This window comes from Ochotona curzoniae, unplaced genomic scaffold (genome assembly GCF_017591425.1).
Source record: "Ochotona curzoniae isolate NIBS_2020 unplaced genomic scaffold, NIBS_Ocur_1.0 contig_2210, whole genome shotgun sequence".
Taxonomy (NCBI): Eukaryota; Metazoa; Chordata; class Mammalia; order Lagomorpha; family Ochotonidae; genus Ochotona; species Ochotona curzoniae.
In genome coordinates this window covers 25,464,606-25,483,646 of record NW_024465369.1, presented here as the reverse complement: position 1 = coordinate 25,483,646, position 19,041 = coordinate 25,464,606, and the positions used below count along the sequence as shown (strand labels likewise).

General features: G+C 35.8%; 1 protein-coding gene across 2 annotated transcripts in view; it reads left to right on the top strand.

Annotated features, from left to right (window-relative positions):
• KCNH7 (potassium voltage-gated channel subfamily H member 7) overlaps positions 1–19,041 on the top strand; it is a 436,066-nt gene that overhangs the window by 286,297 nt on the left and 130,728 nt on the right. For both annotated transcript variants that reach the window (XM_040971656.1, XM_040971657.1), the window contains exon 3: positions 3,231–3,386. In XM_040971656.1, the coding sequence (XP_040827590.1) occupies positions 3,231–3,386 (156 nt within the window). The remainder of the gene's footprint in view (positions 1–3,230; positions 3,387–19,041) is intronic.

Genomic DNA, 19,041 nt, shown 5'->3' with positions numbered 1-19,041 from the left:
CTTTAGCTTCAAATACTGCATTCAAGAAAAATATTTAGGATAACATGGTAATGACTTATTTAGGTTATGCCACTTTACAAAAGTAATATCTGAACAGTAGAGTTTGTAGAAATGTGCAAGCCAAAATGTTTTTACTCTATAAAATACATCTTTTTCTTCTAAATTCCAAGTATCTCCTTCCATTGTCTAGTTTTTCAGGCAGCTTTGCAAGAGTGATCGATGTTTTGCATTACAAAACTAAAATGGGGGGGAAAAACTTATAAATGAAAGTCCTCAGTTGACTTGAGAGTAGATACAATGCTTAATAGAATCATGCAGAAAGCAGTGACAGCGAGCAGCAAATCTCAGATTAATTACATGTATCCAATATATTATAGACCTAATGAATATAGCTCATCTATTTTGTAAAGCACTGTAATTTTTATAATTTTAGCATTGAACTGTAAACTTACAAATATTTGCATTGAAAGACATTATTTTCCTTTTATTGCCAAAAGCAAAATTACCTTGTTCTATGACAAATCTGTTAGATATCTACACTCATTTTTTATTATTTCTTCCTCAAAAGTCTGTTTTCTGTATTCTTTTACAGTCAGCAGTATGTTCCAAATGTTGAAAGATTTGAAACTACTAAGTAATAAATCTGAAAAGTCAAAATGATATTCTAAATGATGCAGAAAATGTCATTTTAAGTGGTAAAATCAATATGTATTTTGGTTCATTAGGAAAGTACATAATGGCTATTTCTCACTTCTCTTTAGAGTCTGTTTAACCAGTGAGTATTGTGATGCCTGGCCTGAAGCACTTCTATTTTTAGTTCTAATGGAGCAGCCTTAAATTGCTTATTTTCTGTTTACTGAAGCTCTCCTGTGTGTTACCATGGAAACTATGACAAGTGCTCCAACAAACTATTTTATTAAATGAATTGAAGATGGAGCTGAAGGTTCAAGGTGCATGATGCCATTCTTAAAGTATATTTCCCAATATCTAGAAATTATATAAACTTTTAGAAGACCTGAAATCGGTTACAAACAAGGTCCTCTCCAATCTGGGTGATTATGCATAATTGAAAATCAGTAAAACAATTAAAATATAAGAATCCCATTTTGCAAAGAGTCTGTGTTCTAAAGTATAAATCATTTCTTTGGAGATTAGAACGCATCTACAAGGTAAATCATTTTACAAGAATGATAAACTCTCTAGCCCTGTTCTCAAAAGCTGGTTTTCTGTGTGTCCTAAAGCTGTAGCAATAACAGCAGTAGTCATTGTCATAAGCTCTGACAGCAGGAACCAAAGTGCAGATGTCAAATGAAAAAAAAAAAAAAGCTTCCTTGTGATTATTTTGTTTTTATTACAAAGTGGTATTGTAGAACATTAACATTTGCTAACCTTTGCAAATCTCAAACCCCCAGGAGAATCCTCGACCTATCCTCTAGCACCCCTGCTTCCTGGCTTCAGGTATCCTATCCATACTCAAGCCTCCCTCTGAAATGCCATGACAGTTCAACCTTGCTCCTACCCTGCACCTGCTTATACAGGAACCATCCTTCACCTCAAGATTCAGCATGATTTCGGTCATCTGTTAAAAGGCACAACATTTCTTGAATGATTAAGAATCCCTCCTGGGGTCCAGTGTTGTTAACCCATCACTTACAATGTCAGGATCCAATAATGGTTCAAGTCCTGGAGGCCCTGCTTTTGATCCAGCTCATTCTAATGCACCTAGCAAGGTGATGAAAACTAGTCCAATAACTCGGGTCACTGGCATCCAGGTGATATGACAAGATGGATTTCCTAGATCCTGACTTCTGCTTGGTCCAGCCTAAGCTGTTACAGCCATCAAATTGAACTGTGGTTGGAAAATCTCTCTCTGCCACTCTAATTTTAAATAAATCTTTTTGATAAAGAGTCATTTGTGAAATAATTTCATTGCATATAGTTCATGCTTTGAAACTCACAATCTGTAGCTTGTGGGGTTTCCATTAGGATAACTAAAGAAAATATTTAGAGAGTAGCAATGTGAGGAAATCGCTTTGAGTGGATGCTAGACATCAACTCCAGGGAGTCAATCAGAAAATAATTCATTTGAAGAAGTCTCTATGTTCTCTGTGTCTTAAATCTTAAGGTTTTTTGATGGAAAATGGATAGTCTAGTTACGTACAGTGTTCATGAAGTCAACCCCATGGCACAGGAGGCTAAGCTTAGGCTTGCAATTCTGGCAACCCATATGGGGACCGATTTGTGTCCCAGCAGTTCCACTTCCAAATCAGCTCATTGATAGTGTTCTGTAAAAACAGTGGAAGATGCCTCAGGTCCTTGGGCCCTCATACCCAGTTGGGAGACTCGGAAGAACTCCTGGCTGCTTGCTACAGATCAGCTCACCTCTGGCTATTGCCGCCATTTGGAGAGTGAATCAGCAAAAGGAAGATATTTCTCTGTCTCTCGTCTCTGTAAATTTACCTTTTCAATAAACTTACGTAACTTTTAAAAAGTAATCTTACTCCTGTAATGAAAATAGATTTTATGTATTATACACGTACAGTATTAAGCAGATGATTTTAGTAAAATATGCCTTATAGTCATAATAATGTTGCTTTCAGAACATCATCATCATTTCAGAATATCATCATCTTGGCTGAAAGGATTAAGTTGAATGAAAAATGGACACAGTTTTTCATTTTATAAAAGATTAAAAATCAAAACAAACAAATGCTCTATATTTGGACACTGCCAATCTGCACATACAAAAAAAAATATTGGGCAATATATAAGACAAACTAAATAATTTAAAATTTTATATTCAAGAAATCGCACAGAAAGAAAATACCTTGCTTTGCTGCCACATTTAAAATGACAGAAACATGTATTACATTCATTCAATATATAGCAGTATGTCTTCTAGATCCAATTACAAAAAAAAGCACATGAAGAAAAGCTAAGAATATTTTGTAGAATGCCAAGGAATGCAATTTTTCTTGCAAACTATTATGGGAATGACTATGAAAACAAACATAAATTCATATCCTGGTTTTCCACAAGTAATTATTGAATTTACTTCAATATTTCTCATAACAAGGAACATTTCGGATAAGTAAATCTGACATGAAATATTAACTAAACGATATTCGTGATCATATATAAGATACAAAGTATGTAGCTGTATATTGTAATTTTACCGGTAGTTCCAAATAAAGGCGTATTTTATCTAACATTCATTTTCATCTCCTTAGGGTCTACTTTCATTTGTAACACTCACATCATTCCAGTGAAGAACCAAGAGGGTGTGGCCATGATGTTCATCATTAATTTTGAGTATGTGACAGATGAGGAAAGCGCGACCTCCCCGGAGAGGGTAAACCCCATATTACCAGTCAAATCTGTAAACCGTAAGTAAAGGCGACATGCACACAATGCTCTTCTGAGTCTGCTACTGTGATAAGACAAATACGTTTTATATATTCAGTTTTCAAAATGCCTTTGTATTGAAGTAAAGGAAGTTTTTTATAAGAAACCCAAAGCTGACATTGTCTTTTGTTGTGTTGCAAAATTTCTTAACTTCTTGGGAAGCCAGTTAACATCAGTACTCCAAAAATTATCCAATCAGTGCCTACTGATGGGCACTTAGGTGGTTTCCAAATTTCGCCATTGTAAGAATTGAGGAAATGGATTGTGCCTATAATATTTTCGTATTTGTATACATATTTTTCTACATGAAAGAGACCTATAAATGGGATTTGTGGGTCAAAGAATAAATGCATATACTAAAGTTCCCTTATGAGGCTTCACCATTTGCACTGCTCCAAAATCAGGAAAATGTATTCTTGAATTTTGACATTGTAAATGAGCTGAAGTACCTCAAGTAGTTTCAGCCTATGTTTCTCTTCTTATGAGTAAGGTTCATGGAGGTAAGCACAGTGAGCATTGCTTTTTCTGTCAATTGTCCATTTCTTACACACATTTCCCTTTTTTCAATGGTCTGTTTGTTGACTATGTTGTAAATGTTTTTTCCAGAAAATAATTTGTCTTATTTCATTATTTTTGTTATGCAAAAGGTTTGTTTCATTTGGCTTTTGAAATTTGGCTACATTTCTGAGTAGATCCCAATGATAACTACTGAATCTTTAAATCACAATTTAAAAAGCTTTCACCATGACAATATTATAAATAAATTCATGGTTGTTTTCCTGGAATTTGCATTGCTTAATTTTTTAGAAACTCAAGTACATTTTAAGTTAATTTTTATATGCATTACAAAACTACATTTAATTCTTTTTTAATCAGTGACATCCTACTTGTTTTCACGTCATTTATTAAAACCTTCACCTTTTCATCAATAACTTAACGTCATTTCTGTCACTTGCTAAGCCTTATGTGCCTATCTACTTGAGAATTTTCTGTCCTGTCCTGGTGGTTGGTTCACATTACAGAATGACACTGCTAACACCTACAGCTTACACTGTTACAGCACTATTGGTAAAGCCCCATTAGTTTTGATTATATTTGGGGGGAGGTTTTCTTTTTTTATAAATTTCCCATTTGAATGTTAGAAACAATTTGTGTAGATCTAGGAAAAATCCGTTCAGAATTTTTACTAGAATCACATTCACTTTATAAACTAATTTGAGCTGAATTGGAGTCTTATGTTGAAGCAACTGATCCAAGAATGTGGTACATCTTTTTTTTTCAGTCCAAAGTTTGTGTCTTTTAAGAATGTTAAGATTATTTTCTTTCATTTCATGCTAATTTCTGGTATCTGCCATTCTTGTAAATGGGAACTTCCATTTGGGTACATTTTCTGATTACTTCCTGTTCACGTGGAGGCAAATGTTTTTTTCTGATTACAATTGTTTTGCAGTATCTTAAGTGAACTACTTTAGCCTGCAGTCCATATATTTTGCCTCTCAGAAGGTTTTCAAGTTCTATAATATAAAATAAAGATTATTTTACATTTCCTTTCTAATTCTTGTACATGTAATATTTAATCTAAGTACACCTGTTACTATCTTCAATTTATCATTAAATGAAATGATTTGAGGGCATCAAGTCTTGTCTCTGGTTTTGAAGTAAATGTTCCCATTGTTCTCCATTAATTTGTAAAGTGGCAAGTGTGCTGAATTGCATCTGTTATATAATTTTAAGGAGATTTTCATTGACTTACATTCAGAGTGGGTGCTGACATTTGTAAAATCTTTTGAAAAACATGCTATTTTTGTAAAATGCTTCTATGGAAATATATGAGGTCTTCTTTTCATTAAATATATGGTAAATTTTACAAAGGAATTATCAACATGGAGCCATTCTTGAATCCCCGAAAAAAATAAAACATATATTTTATTTTGTAATATGCTGTAGGATTTTGTTATCTAAGATTAATATTTGGGTATTTATCTGTGTTCACAAAGGAGATTGATGTGTTATTCTTTGTGGACATAATGCCCATATTCATTTTCTCACCGTATTTTAAACTACCTTTCCGTCTTTGTCTCAATTGCACAATATGAAATTAGGTGATTGTTTTTTTAGCCTAAGTGAATATAATAAGAACTTCTTTTTCAATGAGAACAAATGCAGCAGGCACTTACATTTACTAATAAAATTGACTTTTTTCTGGTAACATTTTATAAATTAAAGTATACTTTTTCAAATTTTATACATTTTACAATTTGTTTTATTTATTTGGAAAGGAGAAAGGAGGAGGTTGAAAGACATTTCCTGGTCCCTCTCCAAATGTTCTGTGATAGCTGGTGCTGGGTCAAATTAAAACAAAGAACTGAAAACTTCATCTTGGCCTCCTATGGTGAGGGGACAGGACTGGCTACTTGAGCCATTCCTGCTGTCTTCCAGGGTGCACTTTAGTCAGAAGCAGGAATTAGGAGTAGAACGATGACTGGAACCGTGTGCATGACTACAGGTGTTAAGGATATCCCGTGAAGTCTTACACCTATCTATACCAAATTTCCACCCGAAATACACTTTTTTACAGTATTTATTTATCTTATGTTTCCCTTTGTTCACTAAGTGTTATTCTGGTTGTTGTGTTCTGTGTTTGTCTTTCTTTGGGTATTTGGAATAATTCTATTACTCATCTTCACAATAATTCATCTTTATATTGAGTAACATTTGTATTTTAATTTGTTTTAATATTTGAGAAATAATACAAAGGACCAGATTGACCAGTCTTGGCAGATATAATGCCTGTTGGGGTCCACGTGTAATTGCCTTGTTTCAGTCTTCCATTGCTTCAGTTCGTGCAGGCAAGGGATCTGCTGCCATCCTTGCTGACAGGCCTATGTATCTGATCTTGGTACCTCACCATCTTGTGTACTTGTTTTACCCTTCTTTTGGCTCCTAGTGAAGAGTGCTCTGAACACTTAGGGCACTTACTCAATGTGTGGCATACTTTTATGAGGAACTCAGCATGCCTTATGGTCTGTCATTACAAGGAAACATTGCTACTTTCCTGCTTTAGTTTAGTTTCTGCTTAACTCTGCTGCAGTGTGCTCTCCTGGGTCAAACCCAGGTCATAAGTATTTTCCCATCCAAACATATATAGTTTTGTAGTTTTATATGTTTGAGCTCTCTACAGGCATGGCAAGTGGGTACTTTTATCAATCTACATGGATTTTAGGAACACGTGTCAATGTCTGAGAAACTGGAATTTTTACTGCCAGATTCATCATTTGAGAAAAAATAGCTATATTAAGTGTAAATTCTGATAGATATAGCAAGCATGGTCACCAAAGCTTATGTTACAAACCTAAGATAATACTAAACAAAATATGTATCAGCTAGTAAGATTTCATATTATTCTACTTACTTAGGTATATCTAAGTAACAATATAATACTTTATTAAGGCAATATTTGAATAAGTACACCAAACACTATAAACTAACATTTTTTCATCTAAAAATGAACAGTATCAACTGGGAAATACTATCAAAATCATCAATTTAATCTCCCAGAAGACTGAAAGCGAAATGAATGCTACAAAACATCCTGATTCCAATATCTTGTTTCTTGTATTGATGGCTGTTGTGGTTTGGTTATTGATTCTTCTGTTAATTTTAGTCATAAGATGATTCCCAGGAGTGCATTTCAGTTAATATCACACCCTGTTATCTGTCTTGAATATCAATAACATAATGTGTTAGAAGACATGTCTATTTCAGTTTCTTCGAGGTTTCTCAAAATTTCCAGTAGAATTCTTAGTAGTTCATTGGGTTGGAAGTGAAAGGGGAAACATATATTAACAGAATGGTAGAGAATGGAATTTTTAAAAAAGCAATGGGTTTACTTGAAACTGAACTGCCAATGGAGAAACAAAAATTTGTTTCCCTGAATATAAGATATCTTAAGCTGCCAGGATACAGTCTAAGCTACTTATCTCATGATTAAAACAATACCTCATGTGCATGTCATAACAAATTCAAAAAATAGTCTGCGCCTTATTTTGTGAATATGAGTGATTTCTCTAAGCCACAGCTGTCACTTATGCAGGAAATCATTGAAGATAACATAAATGTGGAGATAAAATTTTTTCCTGAGCATCTCAGAGGTCCATTGCTTACAATCAGAAATTTGGCCCTGATACACCTTTCTTTCATTACTTAATGTCAACTTGTGAAGAATTGGTGATAGGTCAAGTAGAAAACTAAGAGTGACAAATTATACTTGGGAGCTTCTGATACTATCTAATAAATTCTTCATACTTCTTCATTTTTGGTAAATTTTGGTGTTCCTCTTTCTTTTTTAATTTTTTATACTTGCATTTATTCATTTATTTTTAAAGATTTACTTACTTTTACTTTCTTTAGTTTTATTTTTTATTTTATGATACAATTCCATAGGCTCTGGAATTTCCCTTACCGCCTAGCCAACTTCCCTGCCCCCAACTTATTTTCACTATATTATTACAGTAGTACAGTCCTTCATAAGCAGTCATACATCCATAATTCTGCTGCTTAAGTGTATCCTGACATTGTGAGTATGGACAATGGCAGATAGTCCATCATCCTATTGTCAAGATATATTAACATTTTCATTGGGAGTCCATCATTGATCTGGAAGTATAGATGCATACTGCATTGTGTCCTTACATCTGGATGATAGTCTCCATTTCACAGTTACTATACATTCCCTTCAACGAAAAGCCACAAAACAAAATCACAAAGGAATAAAGGTAGAAAAAATTTTCAACACCAAGGAGTTAAATGTCATGTTACTAAATGACAAATATGTGGATGAAGAAATAAAAAAGAAAACAAAAAATCCTTCTTGGAGAGAATAATGTTTCTATATGATCTTTGAGTCAGTGAATAATTTAATAAGAGAAATAAACTATTTTGAATAAATGAAAAATATAAATAAAATTATCAAAATCCATGATTTGCAGCAAAAACAGTATTGAAAGTGTTATTGCTCTTTTATTTTGCATGAAAATTTCTTTATATAATAGAGAACTTATGATATATGTCCTTTTGGGATTGAATTATTCCACTGACCATAAGGATCTCTAGTTGGGACCATTTTTTCAAATGTTAGAATTTCATTCTTTTTAATATCTCAGTAGTATTTCATGCAGTGGATTAACATGGTTTCTTTATCCACTTCTCTTGTAATAGGCATCTGGGTTGTTTCCATGTCTTTACTATTGTAGATTGTGTTGCTATAAATATAATATTACAGATCCCATCCTCATATGCAGATCTCATTTCCTTTGAATATATTCCCAGAACTGGGATAGGTAGGTAGTACAGCAGGTTTATTTTCAGTTTCAGTTCTCTTAGCATCTCCATATTGATTTCTGTAGTAGTGCTAGCCTACACTCCCAACAACAGTGCAGTAGGGTTCTGGTCTCCTCACATCAATACCAGTAGGGGTTGTTAGTTGAGTTCTAAATGTAGGCCAGTCTCACTGGAGTTTAGTAAATCCTCAATATGTTTTTTTTTTAATTTATATTTCCCTAATAGCTAGGAAGCACTTTTTTCATATTCTAAGCCATTTGAATTTGTTCTTTTGAAAATTGTCTGTTCATTTCCTTCACCCATTTCTTAACAGGATTTTGTTTTGCTGTCACTCAGTTTCTGAAATTCTTTGTAAATCCTGGATATTAGTCCCCTATTGGTTGTGCTCTGTGCAAAGATTTTCTCCCACGCTGTTGGTTGCTTCTTCACTTTGTTGATCATGTCCTTTGCTGTGCAGGAGCTTTTTTAGTTTGATGTGGTCCCCTTTGTTTATTTTGGTCTTAACTACCTGTGCTTTTGATGTCTTTTTCAAGAATTCTTTCTCTATCTCTATATCTTATAGAGTGTTTCCTATGTTTTCCTTTAACAGTGTGATGATTTCAATTAGATCTAATCCAATTAGATCTGTTTTTTGTATAACATTCTTTTTTGTTAAAGTATAACATCAGCACCAGTGTAAAGCATTGATATTGTTTGGCTATTTCAAATCTTGCTTTTACGGAGGGCAGATAAAGAGTGCAAAAGAAAGACGGACACCAAAGTAATATATTTCTTCTTACAGAAACACTGCGTCCTCGAAACAGTTAATATTGTTTCTTCAAAATCACAGTCCAAGTATAAGTTTTTGTATCTGATTTGGAACTGTGTTTACAAAGGACTACGTGACAGCATACATAAAATAAATTTTTTGGTTAGCACTTTCAGTTAAGCAAATATCTAAGCTAAGTTTGAATACTTATGAGTGAGTGTGTATGTGTGTGTGTTTGTGTGCACATGCGTGCATGCATTGGTGCCCCACAAAGTTAAAATTTGAATGATGGTAATAGTGAAAAGGATATCATTGACTTGAGAAGATGTGAGTCTTTCTAGCAGACAAAATAAGCTTTTAGAATGAAGGGACAACCAAAATGACACAAATTTAAGCAAAGTTTTAAATTGAAAAGATTAAAAAAACGAAACTGAGCCAAACACACAATAAGAAAGATAGCTCACAAAATATGACTGTTATGAGCTGAATATATTCTCAGGAAAAAACAGGCACAAGAACTCTACTCAATAAAAATGAGCATATTCCTATAGCAAACTAATTTTTCATAAAAGTATTAACTACCAAACATAAGACTAACTAAAAACAAAAGATTTACATTCCCTGAAATGAAGTAAATTTAGAAGAAAGTGTTATATTGATAGTATTGTCAGACTGATAAATACAGCACATTTGAGTCAACTAATGAAGTTTCATAAATACAACTACCTGTAAGGGTCTTTCAACCTAGCAACTTAGCTGGCTGTGTTCTACATAAGACTATCTGACTAGGTTCAGGCCCCAATACCAACTCTTGAATCCAGTTTCTTAAACTATTTTAGCATTAGTTTACTTTTTTGCCCACTTCAACAATATATCCACAAAGAAAGAAAGATTTTCCTTTGGCTTGTCCACTGCAAGAGTCCGGGCTGGACCAAGCCGAAGACAGGAGCCCTAAATGCTACATGGGTTTTCCACTGAGTGACAGTTACTCAGCCATTTAAGTCATCATCTGATGCCCCTAAGGATATTTTAGCAGAAAGCTGGTTGGCTCTGATAGAGGATGCAGCATCAATGCAGAGCTTAATCCATACTGCCACATCTACTCTCTAAATTCTATTCTAAATTGAGAGTATTTCATTTTTGCATTTCTCAAACTCTGCAGATGAATCTATTGTCACACTCTGGTTCATATAAACACAAATTTTAATCACCCTGACAAGTACAAAAGAGTGCACCAGACGTTTTTGAGACTGACCTCAGATCAGCTTCTTTGTTCTCCCATAGACAGGCTCAGGTTTTAAGCCACAGAGTGGTGGGGTGCTGGTAGAAGTTAGATGGATATGAGCTTTGAGTGGTTGGACATGGTGCAGAAATTCCTTCATTAACACACCCTCAACAAATATGTGTCATCCTGTGATGGCAAATTCCTAGTGAAACTCAAATTTCCACTTACACCTCTTCCATTCTTTTAAAATCTGTCTTCTACTATAGCCCCTTTTTTGCCAGTGTTTTCTGGTTTCTCCCTCTTTTTGTTGCTCATTTTCATGAGGCTGAGAATAAATAAATTACATTTCAATAGACACATTTTGTTTATGTCACATCATATTAAAGTTTTAATTAGTTTAATGTGCTGCCAAGTTTGTAAAAATTGACAATTTCCACAGATAAAAGTGAAGCTGTCTAGTTTATTCTTTAAAAATGTAGCCAATTACACATCCCACATATTTACAATACACTGCAACGAAATATTGGCCATCACTGTCCTCTTACGTGAGGTATACATTGTATGCACTTCTACTTCACTGCATTTCTCACCTGCCTTTCTTTTTGTCCTGTGTGTGTCTGTGTGCATATCTGTCTCTCTGTATGTCTGTGTATGTGTGTGTCTCTGTGTACATATGTGTGTCTGTCTGTCTCTGTGTATGTGCCAGTGTGCCTGTCTCTCTGTGTGTCTGTATGTGTATCTCTGTGTGTCTGTATGTGTGTGAGTGTGTGTCTATTTCTGTGTGTCTGTCTCTGTGTATGTGTGTGTGTCTGTGTATGTCTATCTCTGTGTGTCTGTGTGTGTGCCTGTGTGCCTGTATGTGTGTCAGTGTCCATCTCTGTGTGTCTCTGTGTATGTGTGTGTGTGTGTGTGTGTGTGTGTGTGTGTGTGTGTGCATGTCTGTGAGTGTGTGTGTGTGCATGTTTTCCTGCATGTGATTTGTGCCTTCCCTTCGCACAGACATTTGGATTAGCCATGCCCACTTAGCTATCTTCACCAATCCGTTCCTTGTCACTGAGCACCGTGTTGTGCTCTCTCCATTACCCTGTATGTTGATGGGGCCTTGTACATTGAATCTCATTTCTCTTCTTTCTCTTAAATCCCATGGCATGCACTCTATCTTCATCTAGTTTCTGGAACTATTTCAAAGTCATTTCCTTGTTCCGCTTACTCTCAAGCACACAGCTGCTTTTGGTATGTCCTCCTGCTTCACCATCTCGGTTCACCCTGTGTAGGCCAACTCAGTGCTGGCTCCTCTCCCATAGTGTCTCCAGCCCACTCATTTCTTGAAAACGTTTGAAAATTACTTCAAAATTCATATTTATGAAAAATTTAGCCTTTCCAGCTAAAGCTTGTTTTCCTCTCTCGCTAGCATCCAGTTCATCCCACCAAACATTCTTTCTCCTCATATATCACGAAAGACTATCCGCGTGCAAGCTACCCAAACCAGAAACCAGCTACAAGTATCCTTCCTTTTAATCTTTTTTTCTCTCAACCAAAAGGTGGTGAAAGGTGTTCAAGAGCACTGCTTCATTATTTCTCTTTCATGATGCCTGTTAAAATTCTTACTTATATGCTCAGTACTGCTGTTTTGGGATGAGTTAGTCATCTCAGAAATGTGATTCCTGCTTTCAACTTAATTCATCAGGGTTGTATGTCGTACTTCAGATCACAACACTATACTTTTTTTTTTTAAGATTTATTTATTTTTATTGGAAAGACAGTTAAGCATAGAGGCGGAGAAACAGAAAGGAAGATCTTCCATCTGATGATTCACTCCCCAAGCGGCCACAGCAGCTGGAGCTGAGCCGATCTGAATTCAGGAGCCTGGAGCCTCTTCTGGGTCTCCCATGCTGGTGCAGGGTCCCAAGGCTTTGGGCCGTCCTCCACTGCTTTCCCAGGCCACAAGCAGGGAGCTGGATGGGAAGTGGAGCCTTCCAGGATTAGAAGTGACACCCATATGGAATCCTGGTGTGTTCAAGGCAAGGACTTTAGCCGCTATGCTATGGCACTGGGCCCTCCATTATTTATAGTCTTTACACTCATTCTCTAACTCTTAAAAGTGCAATACTCTGAAACCCTATGAGAACATAACAGAAGGATGTTGTAAAACATTCTTAGAAAATTATTAAATATGTTATTAATGCTTACATATGATTATGGAGTACAGTATAGTATGTATGCATATGTGTATGTACAGTGCACAGATATGTATGCATCAGAATATATTTTATATATCATATATTAAATCAGGAAACTAGATTTTCCAGTTTTTCATGCAGTGTCTTACACATTATTTTAGCCACAGTCACCCCCATTGTGCTGTGGAACACTAGCACTTCCTGCTTTTGACTATGCCATGGCACCCATTATCCATTCTTCCTCTGTCGCTACCCTCCCTCCCCATGCTGCTCAGCCACTTTTAAAATTTTCCGTATATGAGCTTTCAAGTCCATTTTCTATGAAATTTTTAAAAGTCTCTTATATGAAAGGCAATAGCTTTTGAGACTTCTTCAGCCTCATCTCCTATGGGGTGTCGCGTTTCAGTGGAGGTTTTATTCCGCCTTCGTAGTAATATTCCCTATGAGATAACAATTGCTCACATCTGCCTGTGCAGTCACATGGGTTTCATCATCAGCCAGATTTTTCCAAGTCAATGATTCTCCAAGGGTAAGGAACAGCAGAATCACCTTATGACATATTAAAAATGCAAATTTGTGGGCACCATACCAGAGCAACTGAGTGAGGAATACAGAAGTCCAGCCACCAGGGTTGTTCTTTACATTATTTTGGAATGCAGAAAAATCATCGTCTAAGTTAATAATTAAATAAAATTACAATTTTGAATGAAACTAAATGCAAAGAATTGTGAAATGCAGATTTTATAATATTTTCTTTTATCCAAATTGCAAAAACTCGATTTCTTATTGTAATTATATTCAGTTACTATTAATATAACCTCTTTGAAAGATTTAAATTATACTCTCCAAATCAAGGACAATTTTACTTCCATTTTTTACCTAAATAAAAGTTTCAATTGTTGTAAAAATTGTTGACTGAAGCTACAGCTAAAGAGATGAAACACAACTGGTCTTTAAAACAATTATCTGCTTAAGCCAATAAAATACATCCATGGGTGCTCTGACCAGCAGAGCCAGTAACATGGATAGGGAGAATGTCTGGGGAATGAAGCACCAACACTAGACCAGAGATGGTAGAAGTCTCTCCAAAGTCTCCCTTTATTGCTCCTGCACCTCTCCTTATATACTCTTCCCCACAAGTCCTTTAGCCAAGCAATAGGATACAGCTGAGGCCAGTTAGTCTTGGGTGTTTTTCAGCCTGAGCTTCTGCTGTAGCCTCAAACCCAGTTCCTGTTACTGCTCAGCTTAAGGAGCGCTTTAACTCCTTAGCCCCCAACACCATGGGATTTGCACTCACTCTGGAGAATTATCACTGCAAATATATATTTGCATTAGTAATTACACTAGTCCTCAAATTTGTCTTTTAGTTTCCAGACTTCAAGCGTAGCGACAAATAAATTATCTGTATAGCTGGTTCATAAAATAGACTTTCAGTATTTTAACTGTTCTCCACTGGAGTTAAAGGTCATATTTATTTCAAAAATGAAGAAATACTATAGTAACAGAGCTCCCCACTCAGAAAACATTGTATAGAAATAATCTGTTATTCAGTTGAATTTAATTAAAGGGTGTACACTGTAACTAGTGTTTACAATTATCATGTATTTTGGAGTTTCTTCTTTGTAAAGATTTAATTTGATGCTCAATTAGGTCTATGTCATATTTGCCAGAAGATATATGGGAAAAGTTCAGTCATAACTACAATAAAGTATATTCATAATTCCCTCCTTGGATTTGAACAACCTGTATATTTCTAAAGCCAAGAAAATTACCAAGAGTTGGAAAGAAAGTGCATTATTCATTCATTAACAATGGATGTTGCTGAATACTCAAATAAGCATAGGCACATCAGAAAGCCTCCATGCATATCATTTGAAGATTTTGTTACTTAGCAACATTTAAACTAGGGACAAGTCCTAATCATTTAGCATCTTGGTAACTGCTGTTGAAGCAGTTCATGAAGAGAATCCCTGTCAATGTGATGATTGTATGATCATCCAGAATCGATTAAGGTTAAGCTGCTAACACAGGACTTGAATGAAAACCTTTACTTTGGCATTTGAAAAGGGAAGAACTATGAAAGAGGAATAAGCTTTGATTTGACAGCTATTTAAAGTATATGGAAACATAATTGTATATAGACAATACTGATGTGTTCTTTAATTTCCAATTCTTTCTCTTCAAAACATTTTAACCTTGAAAGGCTTAAAGCAGTCTACTGTGATGTGCTGTGTTCTCCCTTCTCCAGATCTGTGCTTTCTGCTTCTTTGCTCTCAGGATGACCCAGCCAGAATGGAAGCAGTGACTCTCAGCCAGCAGCAGCTGTTGAGCAGCAGTCCACAGCAGCTCTCAGATACTGCTGTCGCTTGGGCTGTGCTCACGCCTTGCTGAAGCAGTAACTTTCCCTTGACCTCTGCCCACTGCCTTAGGACACACATTTCTTTCATATTCCAGTTTGTTTCCACACTCACTGCATTATTACAGGAGCATGCTTTTTCTCTAGTATCTGTTGCCCTAGGAAATGTCACAGGGTTCTTAGCCTCTCAAAACATAAGCGATTATATGTGCTCCTTTAAGGGGCTCCATATTTAGCTTCGTATTTCAGGTCAGTGGGTTCCATAGTGATCTTTCTTTATCACAAACAGCATGACTGCAATGGCCAAGCTGGCCCATTTGTCATTCACTAAGTAGTGTGGCCACTTGGTTAATGCAGAATTCACCTTGAATGGCAATTTCCCCCAATCTGTGTGCTGACTACAGCCTTGCTTCACAATGTTCCAAGTTGTTCCAGCAGCCCACACTAAGTCTCAAAACCTGCTTACAAACTGAAGTGTATTAAAGGCTTACTCTTTTTTTTTAACTGGTGTCTGTATACAAATTTTCCTTTAAAGAATAAAAGACATGTCAATCATTCCCCCTGTTTCTCCTCCTGAATTTGACCTTTTGCTCTTCTAACTGAGGATTAAAGTAATGCAGCCCAAACCATCTGGTATTATCTAGCTGGATAAAATGCTGACTTTTTAAAAGACTTCTTTATTTTTATTAGAAAGGCAGAAATACAGATGAGATATAGAGAGAAAAATCCTTCATCCACTGATTCACTCGCCAAGTGGCCGGAATGGCCAACACTGAGCCTATCAGAAACCAGAAGCCAGGAACCTGCTCCAGATCTCTTGTGCACATGTAAGATCCCAAGGCAATGGGTCATCCTCTACTGCTGTCCAGGCCACAAGCAAAAAGCTGGATGTGAATACAGCAGCCAGGACATAGACCAGCACTCATATGAGATCCCGGAGCATGCAAGGCAAGGCTTTAGTCCCTATTGCACCAGACCCAAATTTCACATTTTATTTGATTTTTGATACAACGGTTAGAGACAGAGAGAGAAGCACAGAATGAGCATCCACTGGATCACTTCCTAACTATCTGAAACTAGGAACTAGTTGTTCAATCTTGGTCTTCCTCAGGTCAACAGGGACCCAGCTACTGGACTAGCACTCATTGCTGCTTCCAGGGTGTTCCTTGAGAAGAGACTAGAATCAGGAACAAGAATTGAGCATCAAACCCGCCCTTTCCATTATGAGATATGAGCATCAGAACTAGTGTCTTTCCTGCTAAATCAAATGCTTTCCCCAAGCATTTGTTTTGAGCCTACCACTTAAATATCCAATTTGTAGTATCCTGACTTTAGAAGAGCATATTAATGTTAATTAAAACATTGCTATTTGTTTTGTGATAGCTTATAGGTGTCTTAATAAGAGCCACATACTTTAAGTTTTTGATCTTTTTTTTTTTTAATTTTTTGTAATGTACTTGAAATCAGAGAGAGAGAGAGAGAGATTTCTTCCCAAGGTGTGCATTTATAGGAGTCTGAAATTGAAGCCAGACCCAAGATTCAAACTCAGGCATTCTGATAGGGAATTCAGACAACTCAGATGTTATTTAACTCTTGTGTTAATTTGCCACACCTCAGAGTATAATTAATGCAGAATAAAAGACGATTTTGTCTCTTTCAGTACTGGGTACAAGTACAAACTGCTGAGGACATTTGATTACACAGTTCTGCCTGCTTATGGAATTGTAGCTAAAGGCATGAAAGTGCTCTTCCCAAGGTGATGAAGTCAGACTGGCTGACACAGGAACACAAAGCCAAATATACTTGCTTCCAATGATCGTAACTTTAAAGGGTTCTTCCAGTCCCAGGAGGATTGGCTGAAACTGTAGTTGCACTGAATAACAGTTTAACCTCTTCTTCCTAACCCTTCCTTATAGATACACCTCCTGAGAGTACTTCATATTAAAGTTTTGCAAGCCTATTTTTAAGGTTGCAGTAGACACCCTTACGCTGTTCCTGTCCTTAGTGAAGGGGAGAGCTCACTTTTTGATCTTTACCACAACTTTCATTCATCTATCTCGTGACACTGACACCATTGACATACCTCTCATTACCTCACTGTAGTCTCTACTTTACATTAGTGTTTGAATGCACCTTTCCTCTTCTTTATAGTCCATAATTCGACTATATAGACTCAAATAAGAATAAAATGCTTATAATTTAAATTCGTATCCTTTGTTTGCAGAATTATTTGATAATCAAAGCTCTAAATAGCTGTAGAACTAAAGAAAATTTAACCAAGCATATAATTGAGAATTTACAGTTATAAGAAAATTTGATGAATAAAATACTTAATATTTTCCACATTGTTGCTGATGTTATTAGATATATTGTTAAAATTTAATGATGACTAGAGATTTTAAAAAATTGACTATGAGCCTGGTGCAGTAGCCTAGCACTAAAGTTCTCACCTTACACGCTCCAGGATACCTTATGGTCGCTAGTTCTAGTCCTAGCGGCCCTACTTCCCATCCAGCTCCTTGCCTCTGGCCTAGGAAAGCAGCAGAGGACAGCCCAAAGCCTTGGGACTCTGCATTAGCCTTGGATACCCAGAAGAGGTTCCAGGCTCCTGGCTTCAGATCAGCTCAGCTCCAGCTGTTGCAGCTGCTTGGGGAGTGAATCAGCAGACGGAGGGTCTTTGTCTCTTCCCCTGTCTGTATATCTGATTTTCCAAAATAAAGAAAAATAGATCTTTTTAAAAAATGACTTCCATGATAATTGCCTTCCAAGCTTCAGTAAAGAAAAAGTTCGCAAAGAAGAGGAGGAAAACAGTGTGGTTCAGATCAATGAGAACTTCTCCAGGTGGCAAGGGTTAGTAAATGGGTATCAGGAGAAGCTAGTGTGAAGGAGCGCCAGCTGTGGGAAGGAGGGCTTGTCGTTCACCTCTGAAATCGTAAGCAACTTGCATGCTTTTGTCTACACTTACATAGAAACGTCAGGAATTTCATCACATCCTCATAAGGATATTCATGATCTGAAAAAGCATTATGCCTTTGTTAAAACTAAAATTAATTAAAATTTTTTGTTATCTTATTTATTCTGACTTTACACTATTTCTTATTTGATGTGGTCAAATATCTTATTCTTTGACAATATATATGGAAGTGAGAGTCTTAGGTTCTTCAAAGACAAAAATTGTCAAATACTTATGTGTGGTTTCTGTTGAGAAGTACATAGCTCTGTATTAGACATGGAACATGACATATGAAACACAATTTTCTAAATTTATTTACAGCATCTTTAAACATGTAGCATGTTTTAAAACCTTCTGGTTGAGTTATACATTGACATAGGTTAATAACTAAGCAGACAGAATAGCTACTTATAAAATTTTGAAATGGATAAAATTGCATGAAAAACTGTATTCTGTTTCTTCTTATTTCAGAGTTATTAAGCTTTTTAGTACATAAAAGGCTAAATACTATCAATTTAAATATTTTATCTAGAAAACAAACATAAAATTTGAATGATTAAGTTGCCAAGATGCTTTCAAGTGTTGAGATCCAGAACACTATTACATTCATCTACGTTCTACATCTCATGCTTGAAAATGCTAACACTGAGAAAAAGTTCTCAATGTGTATCCTTTCCAGATGAACTATAGTTAGATAACTAAATCTGTAATGCAATATAACATGCCTGAATTAACTTAGTGATGCAGAAAAACCATCTGTGCCACCTTGGATATAACTAAAGAATAGGAGTAAAACTAAAGACCTTATGTGGTCATTAATCTTGAACAGTTCCT